Consider the following 24,599-nt stretch of genomic DNA (forward strand, 5'->3'; position numbering starts at 1 on the left):
GTGATTTTCCACATTGTTAAGTAGATGCTTTTGAAATGTAATCACAGTAGTTTAGGGAAACACATTGCACACTGTATGGTCCTACAAACAGCAATGAGATTAATGACCAGGTATTCATACACCAGGAGAACTCCCACTGCCATTCTTCAAATAGTGAGATCTTTTATGTCCACATGAGAGGGTAGCCAGTTTAACATCTCCTCTGAGAGATGGCACCTCAGTACTACACTGGGAATATCAGCCTGGATTATGAGCTTAAAGTCTCTAGAGTAGGGCTTGAACCCAGAGCTTCCTGCCTCAGAGGCCAAAGTGCTACCCACTGATCCACGGCTGACACACGTATAAGAAAGCATGGAATGAGAAGAGGCCATTCGACCCATCAAGCCTGTTCCGCAGACTGCATGGACTCTGCCCAATCATTTAATCTCCTGAGGAAATGTTTTTCAATAATGGTACAGAATAGTTGGCCATCAACACATCTGCTCTTCACAGATAAAACAACATCAGCCCCAGCACGACAGGAAGCATTGTATCCCGTGTAGTATTTGGTTTGAAGAGTATGTTAGATTTCAATTACTGTAGTTTGCTTACCAACCAATATATGCACAGTTGACCCATCTTCCTAAAATGACCAGGTCTCATCCTGTGGCGATGAACTGCAAAGACTTTTGTCTGATAATTGGGCTTACGCTCTGCAATTGAATTTGAATTAGATGTGCATGTAATTTGTAATATAAGATTCACTGCACAGTGAAAGTCTTTGCAAAGAATTAATGGCATTGGATTATAAATTGTATTTGATATCCCGTACAGTCTCGGCCTGAGAATATTTAGCCTTCATTTCACTGATGCCTCATTTAGTGACATACATGTTGAAGGTAATTCTTCAAAGGTCAAGCAATTAGGTTGTGAGGGATATAACTGTGAATAAGAGGCCTGATAATTATAGTAGACATTTTGCCTTCAGGAAATTAGCACTGTTTCTTATATTCTGACCCAATTTCCCATATGGAAATACTGCGGAGGATAATGTGTACATAATGTAGGTTTGATCAGTATGTGTGCTATAATCACATTAAAAGTATACCTTAGATGTTATAAATCTCTCAGCAAAACATTAAAGGTCGATTTCTATGATTGTTAAATGTTAATCTTTCCGACCCGTTGGCTCATCTCTGGTAGTTATAACAATTCATACAGGTTTGATTCACAATCTGTGCTGGGTTCACTGATCTCAGTCTTAGGGGTGCTCGAAATGATTTCTTTCAGTTTTTGTTTCATTTATTCTTGGGATGAGTGACACAAGCAAGGTCGCATTTATTACCCATGGACAACTGAGTGGCTTGCTGGGCCACTTCCGAGGGCATTAAGAGTCAAGCGTGAAATGTGGGACAGGAGCCATGTGTAGGCCCAGACCAGGTAGAGGTGGTAGATTCCCTTCCCTGAGGACATTAGTTTTTACGACAATCCGACAGCTTTCATGGTATTTCTTCTGGTGCCAGCCCACAAATGATCAGATTTGTTGAAATCAATCTCACAACTTGCCCTGGTGGGATTTGAACTCATGGGACTCAATTTTAACATTGAAAAACAGGTGTTATGGGGGCAGGGGGGCATTGAAAATTGCCACCATTTCAAACCCACCTCCGACCTGCCCATTTCTGGTTTTCACCAGGACAGGAGGAGGGGCAAGCAACCAACCCGCTCCCAGGAGGTGGGTCGAGCCTTAAAACCTTTCAAGGAGGCTTCGGGCCTCCATTTTTCTGGACTTCCTGATTTCAACCCTGGGGGGCCGGGATTCCCAGGCCTTCTGTTTATGCCTCGTGAAAGGAGGCGAAAAGGCCCGACATTAACAGGGAGGTGCCTTTCCAGCACAGCTTGTGGGCCTGGAGGAGCAGAAATGCCTCCCTCAGGCCCAACAAGCCTACCTGCACCGACCCCACCCCCCCCCACAATCGCGGACATCCGACCCCCGATCGCGGACCCCTGACCCCCGATCACGGACCCCCGAACCCCGATTGCGGACCTCTGACTCCCAACCCCGATCCTCCCCCCCACTCCAATCCTCCGACCTCCGACCCCAATCCTCCCCGATCCTCCGACCTCCGACCCCGATCCTCCCCGATCCTCCGACCTCCGACCCCGAACCTCCCACCCCAACCCCCGATCCTTCCCCCCCCCGACTCCGATCCTCCTCCCCTGATCCTCCCCCTCACCATTCACGGAGCCCTGCGATGACCCCTGATCCTGACACTCTTCCCCCCCCCCTCACCCCGTGACTGACCCCCGATCCCATCCCCCATGACTCACAACCCCTGTGCCAACCTATGCCACCCATGCCCCCCCCATCCATACAAACAAAGACTTACCTGAAAACTTACCTGCAGACGCCCTCTCCCTGGCTGCTCTCCCGTCCGACTGAGACCAGCCTGTCAATCAGACGGTCAGTCGGACGGGAGACCAACAAAAAAAGATAAAAGACGTCCTTACGTCAAAATCGTAAGGACGTCCGGGAAACCCGTACTAATGGATTTCCTGTCCTCAATTTGACTCTCCTGCCCCCTTCCCAGCTCAGTTTTAACATTGAGCCCGTGGCCTCCAGTATCATAAGCACTACACCACCATAAACTTGGCCTCAGCATCCCTGGGCTAATAAGGAAAAAACAACTTAGGATCCTGCTGCTGATTGCAGTACAGTGTCCAATGCTGCAGAATGCTGATAGGGTGAGATGAAGAGGGGTAGGAGGAGGCTCGTGTGGAGCAGAAACACCAACGTCGACCGGTTGGGCCGAATGGCCTGTTTCTGTGCTGTAAATTCTATGTAATTCTATGATAGCAGGTGAGGACAGTGTCGGGCTCAGCTGTGATGCCCTCTACAGTCAAATAGCTTGCAGATGCTCACATTCTGGGCCCACATGTGAGAAGTGGTTGACTTGGATGAGGTGTGCTGTAAGTGGCCACGGAACCATACTCCAGCAAGAGTCAGAGCCTTCAAGAAAGGAACAGAAATGAATTATATTTATCCAATTAATATTTTACAACAAATAGGAATATTTCTCACATGAGCTTTACTTGTGCAGAGGCTCCATGTTTCAGTGAAGTCGATCTACACACTGACATTTCCAAAACTAAGATATTCAGTTCCACTTTACAGATTGTTTTTTAATATCTATTTTAAAGAGCTTTTTTCTCCACGATTTTCTGATACGTGCTACCAGCATGGACACAAAAAATGTACTTATGTCAGTAATGCCCTCGCCCCTCCCTATCTCTGAAACCTCCTCCAGCCCTACAACCCTTCGAGATCTCTGTGCTCCTCCAATTCTGGCCTCTTGCACATCCCCGATTTTAATCGCTCCACCATTGGCGGCCGTGCCTTCAGCTGCCTGGGCCCTAAGCTCTGGAATTCCCTCCCTAAACCTCTCCGCCCTTCTCTCTCCTCCTTTAAGACACTCCTTAAAACCTACCTCTTTGACCAAGCTTTTGGTCACCTGTCTTAATATCTCATGTGGCCCGGTGTCAAATTTTGTTTGATAATCGCTCCTGTGAAGCGCCTTGGGACGTTTTACTACGTTAAAGGCGCTAGATAAATGCAGGTTGTTGTTGTTGTAATGACGGCATGAAACGTGGCGGCCATTTTCAATAATTAGTGATTAAATTTGAGGTTAAAATGTTCGACATTGCGAGAAGGCATTTGCTGTGAGGGAATTCCACCAATTGTCGTCCAAAGGCGGTGGCTTTCGGCCAGGAACAGCTGGCCATTTCCATCTTACATTTTCCCCGTAAAATTTTAATTATCCTAAGAGCTGTACGATCAATTTAAGACGACCCACAGGGGCCTCCAAGTCATGTCAGACAGGGTCTCAAGTCAGATTGCTCTTTGTTGCCGGGAAGATGTATTGGCAACGAGCAGTTCCGTGATGAATCTGCTGATCTGAACAGTGATTTGTTCGGAAAATGGCAGAGCATTTACAAGGCAGAATGATGGGGGAGGGGGAGGAAGACTGCAGGTGGAAATGGAGTTGAGCGCCATACATTTTGGCGGTCTACCGTGACGAGACACCATGCCACAGAGCGCATTAAAACATATCAGCTCCTTCGACAGGAATAGATGAGGCTGAATTCTATTTTTGCCACAGCGTCAATCCACCCTTCCCCCTCCCTCCCCCTCCCCCCACCACCAACATCATAAAAATAATAGAGCTGTACGCATAATTTCTCTTAAATTTCTGTTTGAGGTCATTTATTCGAATCTTGTCACTGAACTAAATTTTCAATCGCAATCAGAGAAGTGCTTAAAGCTGCTTTTGTCTCACGATGGTTGTACATCACTAATTCAGTGTTTGAATTACTTAGAATTTTACAGCACAGAAACAGGCCATTCGGCCCAACTGGTCTATGCTGGCATTTATGCTCCACACGAGCCTCCTCCCTCCCTACTTCATCTACCCCTAACAGCATATCCTTCTATTCCTTTCTCTCTCAAATGCTTATCTGGCTTCCCCTTAAATGCATCTATTCTATTCGCCTCAGCTATTCCTTGTGGAGCAAGTTCCACATTCTCACCACTCTCTGGGTAAAGAAGTTTCCCCTGAATTCCCTATTGGATTTATTAGTGACTATCTTATATTTATGACCCCTAGTTTTGGTCTTCCCCGCAAGTGGAAACATTTTCTCTATGTCTCCATATCGAACCCCTTCATGATTTTAAAGACCTCTATCAGGTCACCCCTCAGCCTTCTCTTTTCTAGAGAAGAGAGCCCCAGTCTGTTTAGCCTTTCCTGGTAAGTATATCCTCTCAGTTCTGGTATCACCCTTGTCAATCTTTTTCGCACCTTCTCCAATGCCTCTATGTCCTGAACATTGAATGTGGGGCCTTCTGGTCTGTGTGGTCTGTTTTCAGTTCCACATTCGCCTGAGGAAGGAGGAAGCCTCCGAAAGCTTGTGGATTTTAAAATAAAATTGCTGGACTATAACTTGGTGTTGTAAAATTGTTTACAATTGTCAACCCCAGTCCATCACCGGCATCTCCACATCATGGCTTAGTGAGACACTGGGCAGTGCATTAGAGGAGTCTGAGAAGAAATTTTCATCCCCGTCAGTCTGGATTAGATTTAAACCCCCCTCCCCCAACTCTCAGAGGGAAAAAAGGACATTATTCTATTTCACTGCATCAACAAGGCCCCTTGTTTCATTTTCAAGCTCAGTACTGTCGTCTTCAAAATGATTCGTGTGTGAGCTTTGTAAGGCATTCAGTGATCAGAGGCTCAGTGTGGGGTTTAGTTCGATTATGATAAATGTGGAACCATTTTGCCAAGAAATGTTCTGCTTGGACCAAGAGACGGGCAGACTTCCTCGAAAATGAGCAACTTGCGATTTTAATTTGGCTTGTTTAATCAGTCATCCCGTGACGAAATCTGCATTAAAAAAAAAGCACAGAACAGTTTCCCCTCATAACAGGCCACTGGAACGATCTGTAACAGGGGCACTTTTAATGTACGGACCCATTACAGAACACACGCTGCTGTGAATTTGGGTGACAGGGTGACAAAATTGAGTGCTAAGCATAAAGAATAAATAATTAAGTGGAAGATTTTGTGCTTGAGTTCCGATTTTGAGATTTAGGTTCAGGAGATGTGCAAAAGGAAGGGATGGGAGAGGTAATTGCAGATCCCTGTGCTTTGATTAGGCGGTCAAGCTGTTGAGGCTGGGGGTCAATTGAAAATTTCAAAACTGAGATTGATATATTTTTGTTGGGGAAGGTTATTAAGAGATATGGAACCAAGGCAGGTAAATGGAGTTAAGATACAGATCAGCCATGACCTAATTGAATGGCGAAACAGGCTCGAGGGGCTGAATGGCCTACTCCTGTTCCTGTGTTCCGAGCACACTGTCCTTTCATCTCTGGGACCTGACATCAAATCCAGCAAACAGCAATTGGACAAAGCGAAGCTAAGCAATATTAAAACACCGTTCCTGGTGGGCGCAGGTCCTCTGCACAATCTCGCCATCATTTGGTGTGAATTGGCGATATTACTCAGGCTATTAAGATCGTAAAAGAGTTGAGAAGATGGGACGGTCAAAATAGAAATAAAAATGATCAAAATGGAAAAAGACCACACTGCTGTAGCGGTGCTCTTCTGAGATTGGAGCTGGGGGGGCCACATTTTGGGATAGCGTTGAGGGGGCTTTGGTCTGCAGCTGACTCCTGCAGTACCTGAAATAGGAGTCCTTGATGGTGATACCGTGTGCAAAAAGCTGACAAATATTCTGTTGCCTCCTGATTTTCATTTCCCACACCAGCCACCTTAATGGTCTCTCTGAGCAAGGCTGACAATATCGTGCCAATTTGTGCTCGAGGGGAATGGATAACACTCTAACCCACTGCAGAACCCAGTCTCACGCAGTGATTCCTTGCAAAAATATTTCGATGAGCTGTAATTATTTTTGACAACATTATCCAGTCCTGCTATTAGGAGATATCATTCCATTAAAAAATTACAGATTTTAGATTCCATGTACATTATCGTGACATTTATTAAAATGCCATTTATTTCAGCCTTCTAATTAGTCTTTCAATTATGCAGTGTTAAATGAAATGAGGAAATGAGAAAACTTGGCCAATTATGTTGATATTTTTGGGTGTCAAGTACAGTTGGTTAAGCAGTTAACAGCAGAATCCATTTCATTTAAAGCGTCAGCATGCCATTTTTTCAATCTTTTCCCCCTCATTTTTAAAAAGCTGTTCTCTCCTTTTCAATTCCCTCTGTGCTGGGCACCATTGCCTCGCTGAGGAACAGTCAGGTGCCCTGCTCCCAGCCATCTACTACTGCGCTACTAAAAGATGCTGGAGGGGCCTGGGGTTTACTCATCTCCAATGTAGGAACATAGGAACAGGAGTAGGCCATTCAGCCCCTCGTGCCTGCTCCGCCATTTGATAAGATCATGGCTGATCTGTGATCTAACTCCATATACCTGCCTTTGGCCCATATCCCTTAATACCTTTGGTTGCCAAAAAGCTATCTATCTCAGAGTTAAATTTAGCAATTGAGCTAGTATCAATTGCCGTTTGCGGAAGAGAGTTCCAAACTTCTACCACCCTTTGTGTGTAGAAATGTTTTCTAATCTCACTCCTGAAAGGTCTGGCTCTAATTTTTAGACTGTGCCCCCTACTCCTAGAATCCCCAACCAGCGGAAATAGTTTCTCTCTATCCACCCTATCCATTCCCCTTAATATCTTATAAACTTCGATCAGATCACCCCTTAACCTTCTAAACTCTAGAGAATACAACCCCAATTTGTGTAATCTCTCCTCGTAACTTAACCCTTGAAGTCTGGGTATCATTCCAGTAAACCTACACTGCACTCCCTCCAAGGCCAATATGTCCTTCCGAAGGTGCGGTGCCCAGAACTGCTCACAGTGCTCCAGGTGCGGTCTAACCAGGGTTTTGTATAGCTGCAGCATAACTTCTGCCCCCTTGTACTCTAGTCCTCTAGATATAAAGGCCAGCATTCCAATGGCCTTCTTGATTATTTTCTGCACCTGTTCATGACATAAATTTAATTTAAATTCCCCATGTACCATGGCGGAGATTTGAACTTATGACGCCGGATTATTAGTCTAAGCCACTGGATTACTAGTCCAGTAACATAACCACTATGGACCGTACCTCCTGACCTACCGTCTCAAGTGAAGAGATGCACGAGCGGGGAAAATAGCAAGAAAGGAGAACGTCCTCAATGCCGGGAAATAGGCTGATATATTAAAGTAAAAAAAACCTCCTCTTTATGGCTATTAAGGGGCAAAGGTTGCAGGGTAGGTGTCAGCCATGGCTCGGTGGTAGCTCTCTCGCCTCTGAGTTAGCAGGTCACGGGTTCAAGTTCCACTCCAGAGATTTGAGCATGTAAACCAGGCTGACGCTCCCAATGCAGTACTGAGGGAGCGCTGCACTGTTGGAGGTGCCGTCTTGCAGATGAGATGTTAAACCAAGGTCCCATGGCACTTTTTCATATTAGAGCAGAGAGAGTTCTCCCTGGAAAACCATTTTGGTTGCTCTCTTCTGTATCCTTTCAATAGGACATCGACTGAGAAGAGAGTCAGGCTTGGCGGTGATGCCCTCTCTGATCTCAAAAACCTAGCTGCCCTCACTGTTTAGGCTCCCACATGAAGGATGCCATTTGGGTGGGGTACCAGCGAGAGGGTGGGGTGGGAGCCAGCATCCTCGGAACAGTATCTCAACAAGAATCAGAGCCTTCAGAGAATAGGAGGCGAGGCAATTATAAGGAGAAGAAAAGCTGCTCAATCACAAACATTGTTATTTATCACAAAGCTGTCCGCCGCTTTCTCAAGATCTGAAGAAGAGGTTTTGATGTTAATACAAACCTGTGCCAAAGTAAGTGCCACTTAATGAGGAAAACCTTTTCAAGTCAACAGCATTGGCAACTTCTTCACCAGGTACTGCTCTATAACGTATTGTCTGATAATGGGTATGGCACATTTCCAGCTACGAATTTCAAGCAGTTTCTGAAGAAAGCCTCGGGATATTTGAAATCTGTTTTTTGAAGCTGAACAAAATATTGGCAAGCCCGTTTGTACTGCAGACTTAATGGGGTAAAAGTGCTTTGAAGTGGGTAGAATTCTCCACGGCATTGACACTGCCAATGAGTGAACATGTATTCATGAATATATTTGCATTAAAGGTGCATCGCCCGGCAACAGACCAGGACTCTCCGACCAGTTGCATGAAACAGAGGTGCAGAGTGATGCAGTTAGTGACGTGACAACACTGCGCCATTGACCATGTGCACATTCAAAATAACTCTGGTGCGGTATGGAACATTACAAGCCAGGAAGGAAACTCAGGTTTGATCCTGAGATTAGCTAATCTCAGCTGGGCCAGGATTCCTGCTCCTGATCGCTATTCGGCGGCCCTGCTGTAAAACACCCTTGTGGTCGTCTGGTGCAGACAAGATTGGGTGCGTCCGTGATGCCCCTGCGGTCAAACAGCCACCTACGCTTGCTCTCCAGGTGCACACGTGAAGAACAGGCAAGGTATTCGAGAGCTGCTGTTTGCTGTGGAGCCAACATCACAGTAGGAGCCAACACCTTCAGGAGAGGAGGGGTAAGGGGACACGGTAAAAGGAAAAATACATGAGGGGAAAAGTACTTGACAAGGAAAACATTGCAGGACTATAGGGAAAGAGCAGGGGAATGGGATGAATTGGAGAACTCTTTCAAAGAGCCGGCAGATACACAATGGGCTGAATGGCCTCCTTCTGGGCGACAAGATTCTATGATTTAAGCATTTTGCCTGCATTCCGATGCTGATTTGCAGCACACTGTGCACGGATCTTAAGTATGCCTGCCCAATGCTCTGCTTTCCCCTGATTTGAGGGTGTGCGGAGTTGGCAGTATAACTCCGTGCTTTTAGCCCGCACCACACTAAAAGCAGGCATAGTATAAAGGTGGCATTATCCTTGTCCATCTTTGTTTCTACGGAGATCATAATCGGTAAGATCAGTTCCCATCCTCATGATACTGGTCCGTGGTCCTCTCGGATTCTTGCCAGACGTTGAACCAGGGTTCAGGGAAGAAGAGCAAAGGGTCCGTAAACAATCTCTCCCCGCTATCGATCCAGCTGGGGTGGATGGGTGGGAATGGGTCAACATTCCCGACTGCAACAAACTGTTTTAGCAAACAGTCGCTATGTGTAGTTACAGCTCACTGCAATTTTAAAATGTGCGTCAATCGGGGACTGCCACTTTAATTCCTGCTTTAAACAAAGGTATAATTAAGTGTTTGAGATAGACAACAAGACAGCTCATTACATGCACAACACCAGCAAGGCTGCCGAGGTTGATGCATTAATATCCAAAGTGCTGCTGATCCGTTTTAAAGCGTCTTTGACTGATAATAGACTCTGATGAGGTGTGACACTTGGTGTTATTTATCATTAATTGGAATAATTTGTAGTGAACACAGGCTCGGCACTACCGGAGCGTCACAGCCTGATGGAACGGAGCAAGTGCGCACAATTTTTGAAAGTTCATTTCTCTTTGAGTTGAGACCATAATTACATTTCATCTTATATCTTGTCCTCTTGGTGCAGGGATTGGCAGGAATCTTGAGCATATCTGATTTAATTTGCCCGGGCAAGAACCACCTCTCCATGATTTAATTATCGTGCCGAGAGTGATTTTTCAATTAATTCGCCGTGTCCTTTTTGCACAGTGTACAGTACATTGTATGTCCCCCAAACTACGAGGATTTGGACAGGAAACTTGAAATGAGTGCTCACTGAGACGATACGACAACACCTTGATTTTAAATTCTCATCCTTGTTTTCAAATCCCTCCATGGCCTCGCCCCTCCCTATCTCTGTAACCTCCTCCAGCCCTACAATCCTCCAAGATCTCTGCACTCCTCCAATTCTGGCCTCTTGCGCATCCCCAGTTTTCATCACTCCAGCCTAGGCCCTAAGCTCTGGAATTCCCTCCCTAAACCTCTCCGCCTCTCTACCTCTCTCTCCTCCTTTAAGACAGTCCTTAAAACCTACCTCTTTGTCACCTGTCCTAATATCTCCTTATGGGGCTTGTTTGATAATCTGAAGGGACGTTTTACTGAGTTAAAGGCGCTGTATAAATGCAAGTTGTTGTTGAAACAAGTTGCTCCAGCCTGTCTAGATTATTGGAATTGGGAATATTGGGGTAAATGCAGTGGCCACAGAGAGTGCATTGCAGGAAAGTGAGGGTGTGGCCCTGTGATTTTCCGTCAATTCATTTTAACAGGCGGAGTTTCAAAGGCTGTGCGCACGTGATTTCCCACAATGCACTCCCTACGAGCGCCACTCTCCGCCCGAAGCATGGAATCAGTTCTATAGTGCACAGTTTAGGGCTCCCTACCTTCAAAAGGAGAGTACTAATGAGAGTGATGGGCATCGTTCCAGGCTTTAAGGCTGTCAGTTATGAGAAGAGATCACACATCGTAGGAGAACGGAAGACTGAGAGGGGACATGATCCAGGTTTTTACAATATTAAGAGGAATGCAGATGGAAATAAGTTGCTTAACTTGGACTGTGAGCACAGACTTATAGAGGGCATGGGGATACAATGAGCAGGCCTCAAGCAAGGCTTGAGATTAGAAGGAACCTTTTGACCCCCACAGTGTAGTGGAGATACAGCGAGGGAACAGAAATTATCCAGCCAGAATTCCTGCTCCTGATCACCACCCAGTGATACCTGTGTATGGACAACAGAGGCGGAATCTTTTGCTCCCATTCCACCAGATTTAGGGCAGGTGGAAGCAGGGAATCAGACAGGGAGCCATTCCATTGACTCCCTGCCTACTTACCACCAGAAATGCCATTGGCTGTTGAATATCCCCAAATATAGGTGGGCACGTTACAAGTAGGTGGTAATGATGAGATGATACGCACAGAATATTTCTAGTCATTGCTGCCACGGCAGTGTTGGATGCAAGGAACGCCAGTCCATTGTGGGCGATTCCTCTTCAGCCTCCACGCAGGCAAGTTTGAAAACCAGTGCACCAAGTGGGAGAGGGGTTGCAGGGAATCGCACCGCACTGCACCAGTCTGAGCTGCAGCAAATGCATTGCTCGTCGCGAAATTACTCTTGCAGGCAGCGCAGCTGAGTTTTTCCTCTCAGGCCCATTCATGATTTCTCCAGCAACTCTTCACAGGCGCAAGCAAAAATTGTCAATCCAGCTTTAAATGGAGAGAAGAGTAATGAAACTAAGTAATGTCGCAAAAAGTGCTGCTGGGATTTAATTTTTCCTTTACAGTCACTTTTCCTCAGCAGGGATTCTTAATGGAACTGAGTAGAATTGAGCTTCCAATTTTTGATCGACTCATGCAGATTGATTGTCCGTCTAAACAGCGGAAAATGTACATTTGGATTTTTTTTCAAGGTGAAGGATGTTCATGCTGTTCAGGCAACCCGATCTTTATGATGGTCCTGGGCTGGGATGACTTGTGGGAACAGCCAGCGACTCTATCACTCCTTAAATCCCATGCTTGCGGGCTCATACGTAGGGTAATGTTGGGAAGAATCAGATTCAATGGATGGTCGTCAATGGTCTGAACGCTTGAAGCATGGGATAATTTAACAGTTGCTAGAACGCACTCAGCACGATCTACAGCAACCATGACAGGAGGGTTTAGTTATGATAAAAAAGCTCTATAGTGTTAATTGTATCCATGTGATTTATATCAATTCGTGTTAATTGTATTCGGGTGTGTATCAATTGGGAACTCTTGTATTCATTTATAATGATGTGGAGATGCCGGTGATGGACTGGGGTTGACAATTGTAAACAATTTTACAATTTTACAATAACTTGGTGTTGTAAAATTGTTTACAATTCATTTATAAGAGAGCTGATCTAGGGAGTGAGGTGGGTGTAATGTGGAACAATACAATATTACAATATCAAAAAGCCTTGAGCTTCAGCGAGTACTGCTTTTTCTGGAGAACAAATCCAAACGGTGGCATTTCTTTAGCCAACTATAACCACAAAGGAAAAACAGGGTCATTTTGGTGCAGCTCCTTTCTCAAAACCTCACACTCCACGGTACAACTCTCCCTAAATTAGGACAGGCACCCCTCATGTTCCAAGTGTTGGGCGGCCCCCTTTTATCCAACGGTTATCGAATTCCCTGTAGTTTGGGATAAAACCAACGTCAAATTGAAGGAATTTTCATGTTTTAATCCGGTTCCACAGGGGGACACGAGGGGCAAGAGACCCTTGACGTTTACTCTACACGTATCACGATTTTTGATTTAATGCACATTTTGCTTTAGTTTGGATGGAAGTGCAGAAATGCTGGGGGCAATTTTAACCTAACCCACCCATCGGGAAACTGACGGGATTGGGCGCAACACTGGTTTGACACCCCGCCCGATTTTAGTCTCCGTTGAAGTCAACCGAGAGCGATATCGGGCGGGGCATTCTACCCGGTCCCGTGGGCTTCCCACCTGGCGAATTAGGTTAAAATTACCCCCGCTGTTTCAGTTTGTAGCAGAGCCCTGCTCAGACTCAAACCCCTTTCAGAATTTCCCCTTACTATATCGGTGTTGATGTTGGCATGTGTTAGCACTCGGTGCCATGCTGCCACAGCAGATGCAGGTTCGATGTGAGCCATGCTGGGTGGGGAGGCGCTGAGCATCCCATTATCTCCTCCCGCCCCCCCCCCCCCAAACCCATTGCCACCGGAATCCTGGCCAGCTTCATTGGAATCTGCCTGATTACAGGCAGGATCGCAGAGGAAAATCCAGCCAGTCATCTGAGAGACGATCCCCAAGACAATGCAGCACTCCCACAGAACGACATTAGAGGGTCATGCTAGATAATTGGGTAATCTAGGACCTCAAACTTTGGGAATAAGGCTCGATCCCACAACCTTTTTGCCCCAGAAGCAAATTTGCTACCAACGGAGTCCAGGTCCACAGCTTTATATCCATTAGAAGGTGCAAATAACCTGATTCTGCCTGCAGATTAGTACTTGTTGGAGAGTCCAAAACTAGGTGCTAAAAATATAAGATAATCACCAATAAATCCAATAGGGAATTCAGAAGGAACTTCTTTACCCAGAGAGTACTTAGAATGTGGACTACGTAACCAGGTCGTTGAGGCGAATAGTGTAGATGCATTGAAGGGGAAGCGAGATAAACACATGAGGGAGAAAGGAATAGAAGGTTCTGCTGATCGGGTTAGATGAAGAGGGGTGGGAGAAGGCTCATGTGAAGTATAAACAACGACGTGAACCAGTTGGGCCGAATGGCCTGTTTCTGTGCTGTAAATTCTATGTAATATGTAAAGACTCCCAATATAGAGCACAAGCAGGGAACTTTTGGTCCAGCAGAACTTATTAACGTAACCTCTGCAGTTAGAGTGGAATTCTCCCTTTTAATAAAACCAAAGGTTCAAACTCTTTCAGACGTATTTTGATTCAGAATGATTTTGTTATGGGATATTTGATTTCCCAATGTGTAACTTTAACTATTTTTTTCCCTGCAGGTGTTTACAAGATATGGCAAGTGCTACACTTTTAACTCGGGGCAGATTAAAGACCAACCAATACTGACAACATTGAAGGGAGGAACAGGGAACGGTCTGGAATTGATGTTAGACATCCAGCAAGATGAATACCTTCCAGTCTGGGGCGAAACAGGTAACAACTGTTTGATCCAAGAGTTAGTAGTCTTAGAAGCTGCATGCAACGGAGGTTATTGCTGAATGCAGGTGTGCCCTGGTGTATCCAGAATTTCAATCTATTATGCAAGACTGTACCATGTAGTGCCCTGGTACTGCAACTAGATGTCACTAGTGCACACCGTTAAAAGAAATAGCATAGTATAAAGCATCATGAGCCAATGACGATGCTGTTATGATATCACATGATTGATAATGTTTATAGAATGTTGGAGATAACCCAGATTTTAAATTAGCCAATCTGAATTGTATCATTGGGTGCTGATTGAATGGCCCTCACATCAAAATTTAGGAGTTCCCCGTTTAACTAAAACATTGGGAGTCAGAAGCAAAGACATTAAAGTCACAGTAAGTTTGTTAACACAGTCAATACGTCGCTGTGTTTAATATAACAGATTATGACAAAAATAAAATGGCTGCATATAGTGACACCACAAGTCCCGGCCAGAATGGAGATGACTGGGTAATTCCCCCGTCAATCACGCCTGGAGATCACACTGCTGTAAGTGACTGGGATTGATTTTACGCACATAATTTGTATTATATAACTATCCTCCACTCATTGCATTTTGTTAGAGAAATAACCCTGCTTTTATCGGGAGACTTTGCTGTAGTTCCGGTTGTGAGTTCTATTTGCTGGAGTTCATAGAGACTCTGTTTAAATAGACTCTTTTTGCTGAGTAAATAGACTGTTTGCTGTATTGCGCTGTTAAGATAGACTCTGTTTGCTGTTTGCTGAGTAAATAGATTTTGTTTGCTGTAAAATAGACTGTTTGCTGCGAGTCCTGCTGAAAGTCCCGCCCCACCACCAACTCATTGGCTGACACAGTGATGTCAATAGTGCTTCAAAATAAAACAGCAGACTAACAAACGCATTTCTCAAAGTGACCATTTTACATTGTCCCCTCAATCCTAATAAGCTTCCACAGTCATTGGAACTGCCGGATCTGAAGGGAAAATCTTTAATGGCTTGGAAAAGAAATTATTTTATTTATCACTGTGAGGATAACACATTCTCTTTCTTTTCAACTTATTTCTTCTCTTCCCCACTATTCACTATCCAGGGCTGAGAGGAGGCCCGTTTCCTAGGCCTTTGCCAAACAGGTCAGAAAGCAGCCACTGGAAGCTGCATCTCAGTCCTCCCTTACAATAATTTCCCACCTCCATCTTGTTGCAGACCCTGTAGCCTCTGCGTCACCTTTCTCACAGTATGGAAGATCACAAACGTGAACCTGCAGCCTAACACTCCACTCCACTGGTATCTCCAACCATGCTAATGTACAATGGAATTGCAGTTTACACTTGTAGTGCAAGGAAGAGCCCATAATGAGGAAGGAAGGCTGAAAAAATGGGCATTGATGGTGAAGAGCTGGACATGATATACCTGGGTGGTTGTAGGTTCAACAAAGGGGAATGCAAGAAGGAGACGAGCAAATGCATTGCTTTGGCTGGAAATGTTTTTGATGGAAAACATTTTGAAAGAGGAAACACATATTATGGGATATCCCGAAGATGGGATATAACCGAGGGAGCTGAATAGATTGAACAATTCTTCCACCTGAAACCTACAGAATACCGTACAGAGACGAGCTTGTATCCCTTTGATTAAAGAATTGGATGATTGTACGACTTTAGTCAATACATTCTTAGCTTGGAATATGTAAAAGATGATGGGATATCAAGGCTGCAGTGATATTACAGATACCAGTGTGAGCAATGAAAGTAATAATTGAATTGTGCCGGTGGAGTGCGGTGCTCAGTCAGCAGACCTGAGTTACACTGCTGACTGTGCCTTGCACTGGGATTTGTGACAAAGGAACCCTGTGCATGCGTGTTTGGTGCATATACTGCGGAGCTCTGCTCCCTGGGTGGCTAGCTGGAGGGAACGCATTGTATGGGATGTGAAAAGGAGATTGTATCAGGCTAGATTCAGTCGACACTTCTGTGTGATGGTGAGCATTAGACCATGGCGAAGACACAGCAGCAGAGCCCTGGCGGTTTTGGAAGGAGGATGTTGGGTCAAATCCAGGCTCAAACCTGGACTCTTCCTTTCAATTGGAATTTAATTGCCAGATCCACCTGCTTCAGATAAGAAAGGATTCATTGGAGGCAATCTCTGAATAAACTAAAAAAAAACACATACTCTTGTTATTTCTTTGGAGTGGAATAGAAATGCCAGGGCAGTTTTTAAAGCATTAATGGTATGAATAGTATTAATAAAGTGTCGACATAAATAATGACATGAGACACAGGAACTGCAATGCAGCAGCAATTAACATGAGTAATGCAGACGGAGCTGCTATTTACAATGATGCAGTTTAATCAATGCCATACTAAATTGTAAAACCTTCTTCTGGCAACAGTGGACTCTATATATGCTGGCAGTTGGAACAGCTTGCAGTGGAGTAACTGTGATCTGATGGGATAATATAGGAGGAGGCAGCAAGAACTACTCCCAATTCTACATTCTGAAGTAGACCGGCCTAGAAATTTGGGCACGCCAATTTTTGGGTGGGAGGGGTGCAGGATACAGTCCCTGAATGATGAGACCTGAGGCGCCCCCAATATTAAGCCGACGAGTAAGAGGCAGCTCGCCTGGCGAAGCTCGTTTGAAGATCAGGCCACGACGGCCTTCAGATAAGTGAGCGGGGTGGGGGCGACTGGATCGGGAGGTATCAGTAGCCGGGGAGGAGGGGTGGGGAGGGGACGTCGCTGGCCGCGGCCGCGGCAACCTGCGTTCTTTGAACGTGGGATCGGGAGAAGCCCTCCTGCAAACTCAGGGCAACCTTGCAGTGGGGGATGTACAAGGGGCCAGAACTGGAGGAGCGCAGAGATCTCGGAGGGATGTAGGAGGTTACAGAGATAGGGAGGGGCGAGGGCCATGGAGGGATTTGAAAACCAGGATGAGAATTTTAAAATCGAGGCATTGCCGGACCGGGAGCCAATGTAGGTCAGCGAGCACAGGGGTGATGGGTGATTACCCTTGGGTCTTGGTAACCATTACTGGACAAAGTACTCAAGGTGTGGTGTGACTAGAGCACGATTCCTTCTGACTTATACTCTACTGATTTATCAACATAATTCAGTATTCCATTGACTTTATTGATGGCCCATAAAGAGTGGAGGAATGAGCCTCACTCACAAATTAAATCCAGTGCTTCCAGTTATCAAGGGCTTACTCCTATCTCTGTGCTGATCAATACCCACACATGTAACCCTTTTATATTACAGACACTGTTCCAGTGGAAATGGTTCTATCACTAGTTCCTGCTGTTGCTGAACCGGCCTCATTTATAATGTGCAGCAGATTCAGTAACAACAGGACAACTGTTCATGCACAGCTGCTTCGAAATTGTGAGCATGACTTTAGAGGAACTGTACATGGGCAGTTCGTGCAAGGTCATGTATAAAGGGAAGGAAAATTGAATACACAACCTGCACTAGGACGCTCTTGCAGCCAGCTAAACATGGAGCTGGCAGTGGCTGAAGACAAACTATTCTCTTTGCTTTTTCTTGGAACCAAGCGGTGTGTAGCCTGGGAGGAGGCAACCAGCAAGGAAGAAATTTTGAACATCTCCTCGCACAGGAGAACCTCAGGCACAATTAAGAATGCGTCAATGCTGTTTTACCATGGTGCCAGCCTTGGTTCAGTGGGTACCACTCTCACCTCTGAGTCAGAAAGTTGTAGGTTCAAGTCTTGAGCACAAAATCTAGGCTGACACTCCCAGTGCAGTACTGAGGGAGTGCTGCACTGTCGGAGGTGCTGTCTTTTGGATGAGACGTTAAACCGAGGTCCCATCTGCCCTCTCAGGTGGATGGAAAAGATCCCATGGTCCGATTTCGAAGAAGAGCAGGGGAGTTCTCCCCGGTGTCCTGGCCAATATTTATCCCTCAACCAACATCACTAAAACAGATTATCTGGACATTGCTGTTTGTGGGACCTTGCTGTGTGCAAATTGGCTGCTGCCACATTTATTACAACAGTGACTACACTTCAAAAGTACTTCATTGGCTGTAAAGCGCTTTGGGACATCCTGAGGTCGTGAAAGGCACTATATAAATGCAAGTCTTTCTTTCTTTCATTGTGTAAGCCTGTGCCAGTGCGATTGGTGAGTGTTATCCCCTCAATATTCCTACATCCCAAAGTCTAAACTTTTTTTTTCCCTTCCCTTCCTCCCTCTCCATGTTTCTCCCCTCTTCTCCTGAATGCGTAGACCTGTGCTGAGGTATGGGTTCCACTGGGTACCAAACGTCCTCTGGTACCTCCCCGTCAAGTGGCCCCAACTGCCCACTCTTTCATTAGGGAACCCAGACAGTGGGTCTCAATTGGATATTTCCCCGTCGTAGGCATCATAGCCAAGCTCAGCCCGGTCCTCACCTGACACCCAGGCACACATACCTTCCAGGAGGGATCAGAAACCAGAACTCCGACTAATGTTCCCCCTCCTGCATAGCTGGGAGACTCTGAATCCAATTGTTGTGCTCCAACTGAGATCGGCTAACGTGGAATCAAGGGTTGGTCCACTGATGCAGCACAGATTGGGGATTAAGCTGAGAACCTTCTTGTCCTGCATGGCTCAGTTTTGATTTGTACATTCTTGCAACAAAGTGTAATATTGGTTTGCCGCTCAAAGTAACTTCAAGCCCCTGGATTTCTTGTTTCCCATCTTCCTCACAGAAAGCTTGCCCTGCCCAGAGACTTATCCCGGTTACACCAATAACTCATGGCCAGGAACCTAAGTTCTTGCTTCTGGTATGCCCTTCTTTTCACTTTATTTTCCTCTTCCTCTATTCTCTGATCGACCATAATTAATTCGGGTAAAATATCACCCCAGGGCAGTTGGCAGCAAAGTGATTTAGTTGAGCGGCATTTATAAAAAGGAGCGAATGGAACAAAAAATGGATGATGTGCTTCGAAAACTGATGTCAGTTAATCTCTGCTGCATCCCCTTGCACAGGCAGCGGACTCCCAGTATTCGCTCTGTCTTCCTGACTGATAGCTCACGTCTCATCTCGCATTACGTGTCCTCATTCATTGCCATCCTCTTTAATTCACCCTACCGGATAACATTGCACATCAATGTCATGGAGGACTTTGACAATCGGCGTTAGCACTGATGAAGCAAATCTGAATAATTCATTTACTGTCTGGGAGCAGCAGAAGAGGCTTGGTTTAGTGGTTCCTGTCAGTCACATTCCCAGGGTGACTCACTCAACTCAAGTGCTAGATCTGGGAATTCTTAACTGTTTTCCTTTTGAACGACCCTCTTTCCAATGTATGTTTTCCACCTCTTTTGGCTCTTCTGCTCTATGCACAATATGAGGACAGCTGAGTGACCTACTCCCAGAACCCCATCACGAATTTGATTGAGTTTTTTGAAGGAGTAACCAAGAAGATAGATGAGGGCTGTGCAGTAGACGTGGTCTACGTGGACTTTAGCAAAGCCTTTGACAAGGTACCGCATGGTAGGTTGTTACATAAGGTTAAATCTCACGGGATCCAAGGTGAGGTAGCCAATTGGATACAAAATTGGATTGACGACAGAAGACAGAGGGTGGTTGTAGAGGGTTGTTTTTCAAACTGGAGGCCTGTGACCAGCGGTGTGCCTCAGGGATCGGTGCTGGGTCTGCTGTTATTTGTTATTTATATTAATGATTTGGATGAGAATTTAGGAGGCATGGTTAGTGAGTTTGCAGATGACACCAAGATTGGTGGCATTGTGGACAGTGAAGAAGGTTATCTAGGATTGCAACGGGATCTTGATAAATTGGGCCAGTGGGCCGATGAATGGCAGATGGAGTTTAATTTAGATAAATGTGAGGTGATACATTTTGGTAGATCGAATCGGGCCAGGACCTACTCCGTTAATGGTAGCGCGTTGGGGAGAGTTATAGAACAAAGAGATCTAGGAGTACAGGTTCATAGCTCCTTGAAAGTGGAGTCACAGGTGGATAGGGTGGTGAAGAAGGCATTCAGCATGCTTGGTTTCATTGGTCAGAACATTGAATACAGGAGTTGGGATGTCTTGTTGAAGTTGTACAAGACATTAGTAAGGCCATACTTGGAATACTGTGTACAGTTCTGGTCACCCTATTATAGAAAGGATATTATTAAACTAGAAAGAGTGCAGAAAAGATTTACTAGGATGCTACCGGGACTTGATGGTTTGACTTATAGGGAGAGGTTGGATAGACTGAGACTTTTTTCCCTGGAGAGTAGGAGGTTTAGGGGTGATCTTATAGAAGTCTATAAAATAATGAGGGGCATAGATAAGGTAGATAGTCAAAATCTTTTCCCAAAGGTAGGGGAGTCTATAACGAGGGGGCATAGATTTAAGGTGAGAGGGGAGAGATACAAAAGGGTCCAGAGGGGCAATTTTTTCACTCAAAGGGTGGTGAGTGTCTGGAACGAGCTGCCAGAGGCAGTAGTAGAGGCGGGTACAATTTTGTCTTTTAAAAAGCATTTGGACAGTTACATGGGTAAGATGGGTATAGAGGGTTATGGGCCAAGTGCAGGCAACTGGGACTAGCTTAGTGGTATAAACTGGGCGACATGGACATGTTGGGCCGAAGGGCCTGTTTCCATGTTGTAAACTTCTATGATTCTATAAGGCACTGAACTGCTAAGCAAGTGAGATAAAAAGAAAAAAAAAAGGCATTTATAAAGCATCTTTCACAATCTCAGGATGTCCCAAAGCGCTTTCCAGCCAATTAAGCACTTTTGTAGTCACTGTTGTAATGTTTTTATGTTTCTAATCCTGGGGGTCACCATTGACCAGAAACTTAACTGGACCAGCCATACAAATACTGTGGCTACAAGAGCAGGTCAGAGGCTGGGTATTCTGCGGCGAGTGACTCACCTCCTGACTCCCCAAAGCCTCTCCACTATCTACAAGGCACAAGTCAGGAGTGTGATGGAATACTCTCCACTTGCCTGGATGAGTGCAGCTCCAACAACACTCAAGAAGCTCGACACCATCCAGGACAAAGCAGCCCGCTTGATTGGCACCCCATCCACCACCCTAAACATTCACTCCCTCCACCACCGGCGCAATGTGGCTGCAGTGTGTACCATCCACAGGATGCACTGCAGCAACTCGCCAAGGCTTCTTCGACAGCACCGCCCAAACCCGCGACCTCTACCACCTGGAAGGAAAAGGGAAGCAGGCACATGGGAACAACACCACCTGCACATTCCCCTCCAAGTCACACACCATCCCGACTTGGAAATATATCGCCGTTCCTTCATCGTCGCTGGGTCAAAATCCTGGAACTCCCTTCCTAACAGCACTGTGGGAGAACCTTCACCACACGGACTGCAGCGGTTCAAGAAGGTGGCTCACCACCACCTTCTCAAGGGCAATTAGGGATGGGCAATAAATGCTGGCCTTGCCAGCGATGCCCACATCCCATGAACGAATGAAAAAAAAATGTCGGAAACGCGGCAGCCAATTTGCACACAGCAAGGTCCCACAAACAGCAATGTGATAATGACCAGATCAGCTGTTTTAGTGTTGTTGGCTGAGGGATAAATATTGGCCAGGACACTGGCAGATAGTGATCTGGCAATTGGCACACACACCATTTTCTCTTCCTCCTGTTGGCATGGCTGAGTTTATGAGAAACACGTCATGGAGTGAAGGGTATGGGTTTTATGCCTGCTATTCCCTTTACACCAAGTTCCCACCCTCGGCAGTGCCATCAAGAGAGAGATACACAGGACAGGCCGCAGGGGGAGAGGGAAGCTTAGAAGGTGAATCATGCTGTGGTGTCTCTTGTGCATGTTTTAGCAAGTAGCTTATGTACCTTGGAGGCATTTACCGATGGTACTGCTTAGTCAATCAGGAGGAAGCATGTGAAGAAGTAAGTGCCTCAATTTTCCTCCCACCTTCCCTTTGGAGAAGTGCTTGGTATCTGCTTTGTTCTACTTCCTGATGGCACATGCTAGATTGGGAACTTTCTGGATGGGGAATTTGTGGCATGAATTGTGCCAGTCTGTGGCACATTGGGTTGAAGGAACCAATTTGCGATGCTGACCATTTTTGGCCATCATCCAAAAGACGGCACCTCAGACAGTGCAGCACTCCATCAGTACCGCATTGAAGTGTCAGCCTGGATTTTGTGTTCAAGTCTCTGGAGGGGGACTTGAACCCACAACTTTCTGACTCAGAGACGAGATTGCTACCAACTGAGCCACGACTGAAAGAAGAGGGGGACGTGAACAAAGAGCTCTGATGATACAAACCTTCACTGGAGCTCAGGGTGTGACAAGGCATCTCAGTGAAGAGTCTGATGGGGGGGTCAGCAAGTCAAGTTAGGATTAAGTTTTCAAGTGTCTGAAGTGTAGTATTTCATGGTTGGCGTGGCACAAGATGAAAAATAGGCATGCCAGGCAGATCAGTAGGCACCAGAACCAGATCACTTACATCTGCCGTTGTGCCACCAACTGTATCTGTGGGCTCTGGTACACCTACCTGGCAATGACCGTGACTAATTCCTGCCAGGCTAGCTGCACTGCTGTCCGCTGGAGAGGGTGCCCTGGAGCGCTCAATCAGGCAACCCTCCTCAGACCCATCTCATGCAGCAGCACTTCCACCCTGCCAGTCATCAAAAAGAGAGCTGTGCCACTCCATTACTTTCCCACCGACCCCATTTCCTGCCGACACATTTATTTTGCCAGCCATTTTTTTTTTTGTTCTTCTTGCCCCAAACAGCCTTTGGAAAGGCTGCAAGGTATTTTGCTCCCACATGCAGCCACTTAAGTGGCCGCACCCCACAAACTTTTACCAGCAGCCCTTTAAAGACTGCTCGCTCACACAATTTCCTCTCCCCACCCCTTTTGGTGCGTTCCCAGGCGCAACACGGGTGCTTCTGGGAGATCAGCACAGCTTAAAGTCGGGGAGCGATAATTTCTCTCCTCTGTAAATCGGCTTTATTTTGGCACTGTCGAAAATCTGCCTTTATGTCCACATGTTGATTCCAGCTTTTTGTAAATTCAGTTATCCCCCGACATGAATGAATGGAATGGGCTTGTCTTGGCTGCGATTTCTGACAGATAATATTCATTATGTGGGATCAAGCATATTAAGATCTCAGTCACGTGATTTCTATAAGACTGTCACAACTTTTTGAGATCCTGGAACTTTCACTATTATTTATATGTGAAACTCCATCCCTCCCTTCTCCCCCAGCTGCCACTTGCAAATAAAACAATCCTTCAATTGGTGTAAACACAAGTGATCTACTTTTGTTGATAACGGTTAACGATAATAATTTGCTTTCAGAATTTCACCAAACATGTCAACAGATTTGCCAACATCCAGTGCCTTGCTGTGTGAGAGCTACAAAACCCATAATCAGTGCTTGTGAATCTCATTAACAGAGAACCCAGACAACATCCCATTTGTACGTCACACCTTCAACACTGGATAATATACTTTTAAGTGGCTCCCCAATAGCTCTTTGTCAGCCCATGGCCCGAGTTTGGCAATGCCCCAGCTTCTGGTGGTGCCAACATCCCCCCTGGTGCCCACTGTAAGCTGCTCTTACATTGCATGAGACCTGTGCCATTGCATGCTGGCTGCCAATGCAAGGGGCCTTGCACATCCAGTGAGCACCTCACAGTAAACTTGCCGAATTCACTCGGGTTGGTCCCCTGCAAGACCTGGTTAAATAAAAATGGATTTCCCTATACACCAGCTTTAGAGAATCCAGACATTGTTTTCGGCTGGCAGGGGCGGGGGAGGGGTTTGCCATTGGTTCCGCTAGAGTCACGTGCTGGAGCTGTCGGCATTAGTGTGGCATATAACAACAGCAACTTACATTTATATAGCGACTTTAACGTAGTAAAACATCCCAAGGCACTTCACAGGAGCGATTATCAGACAAAATTCGACACCGAGCGACAAGGGGAGATGTTAGGACAGGTGACCAAAAGCTTGGTCAAAGAGGTAGGTTTTAAGGAGCATCTTAAAGGAGGAGAGAGAGGCGGAGAGGTTTAGGGAGGGAATTCCAGAGCTCAGGGCCTAGGCAGCTGAAGGATCGGCCACCAATTATAATCCAATATAAAAGCAGCTCTAAAGGTTGTCTTCAGAGACCCAATCCATCCATTCTAGCCACTAGCAGCCTGACACATAGGGTCGCCAACCCTCCTGGATCTCCGGGAATCTCCCGGAATTGAGGATTGATCTCTTGGGCGCTGCTGAGAGCAAACCAGAAGAGAAGTCTAGCTTTGCGCCTGTCGACTTTCTTCACCTCTTCTCAGAACCTCTCGCGGGACAGCTGCTGGCGTAAAACAACGAGCAGAGACACTCAACTACAGTGACTCAACCTTTGTAAGGTAAATGCAATGACAGTTGCAAGCTGCGGG

At 45.9% G+C, this 24,599-nt stretch overlaps 1 protein-coding gene across 5 annotated transcripts in view; it reads left to right on the plus strand.

Moving 5' to 3' along the window:
- Positions 1-24,599, plus strand: part of asic1b (acid-sensing (proton-gated) ion channel 1b) — a 626,564-nt gene that overhangs the window by 502,358 nt on the left and 99,607 nt on the right. For all 5 annotated transcript variants that reach the window (XM_067976674.1, XM_067976676.1, XM_067976675.1 and 2 more), the window contains exon 2: positions 14,036-14,189. In XM_067976674.1, the coding sequence (XP_067832775.1) occupies positions 14,036-14,189 (154 nt within the window). The remainder of the gene's footprint in view (positions 1-14,035; positions 14,190-24,599) is intronic.

This window comes from Heptranchias perlo, chromosome X (genome assembly GCF_035084215.1).
Source record: "Heptranchias perlo isolate sHepPer1 chromosome X, sHepPer1.hap1, whole genome shotgun sequence".
In the NCBI taxonomy this organism is placed as follows: domain Eukaryota; kingdom Metazoa; phylum Chordata; class Chondrichthyes; order Hexanchiformes; family Hexanchidae; genus Heptranchias; species Heptranchias perlo.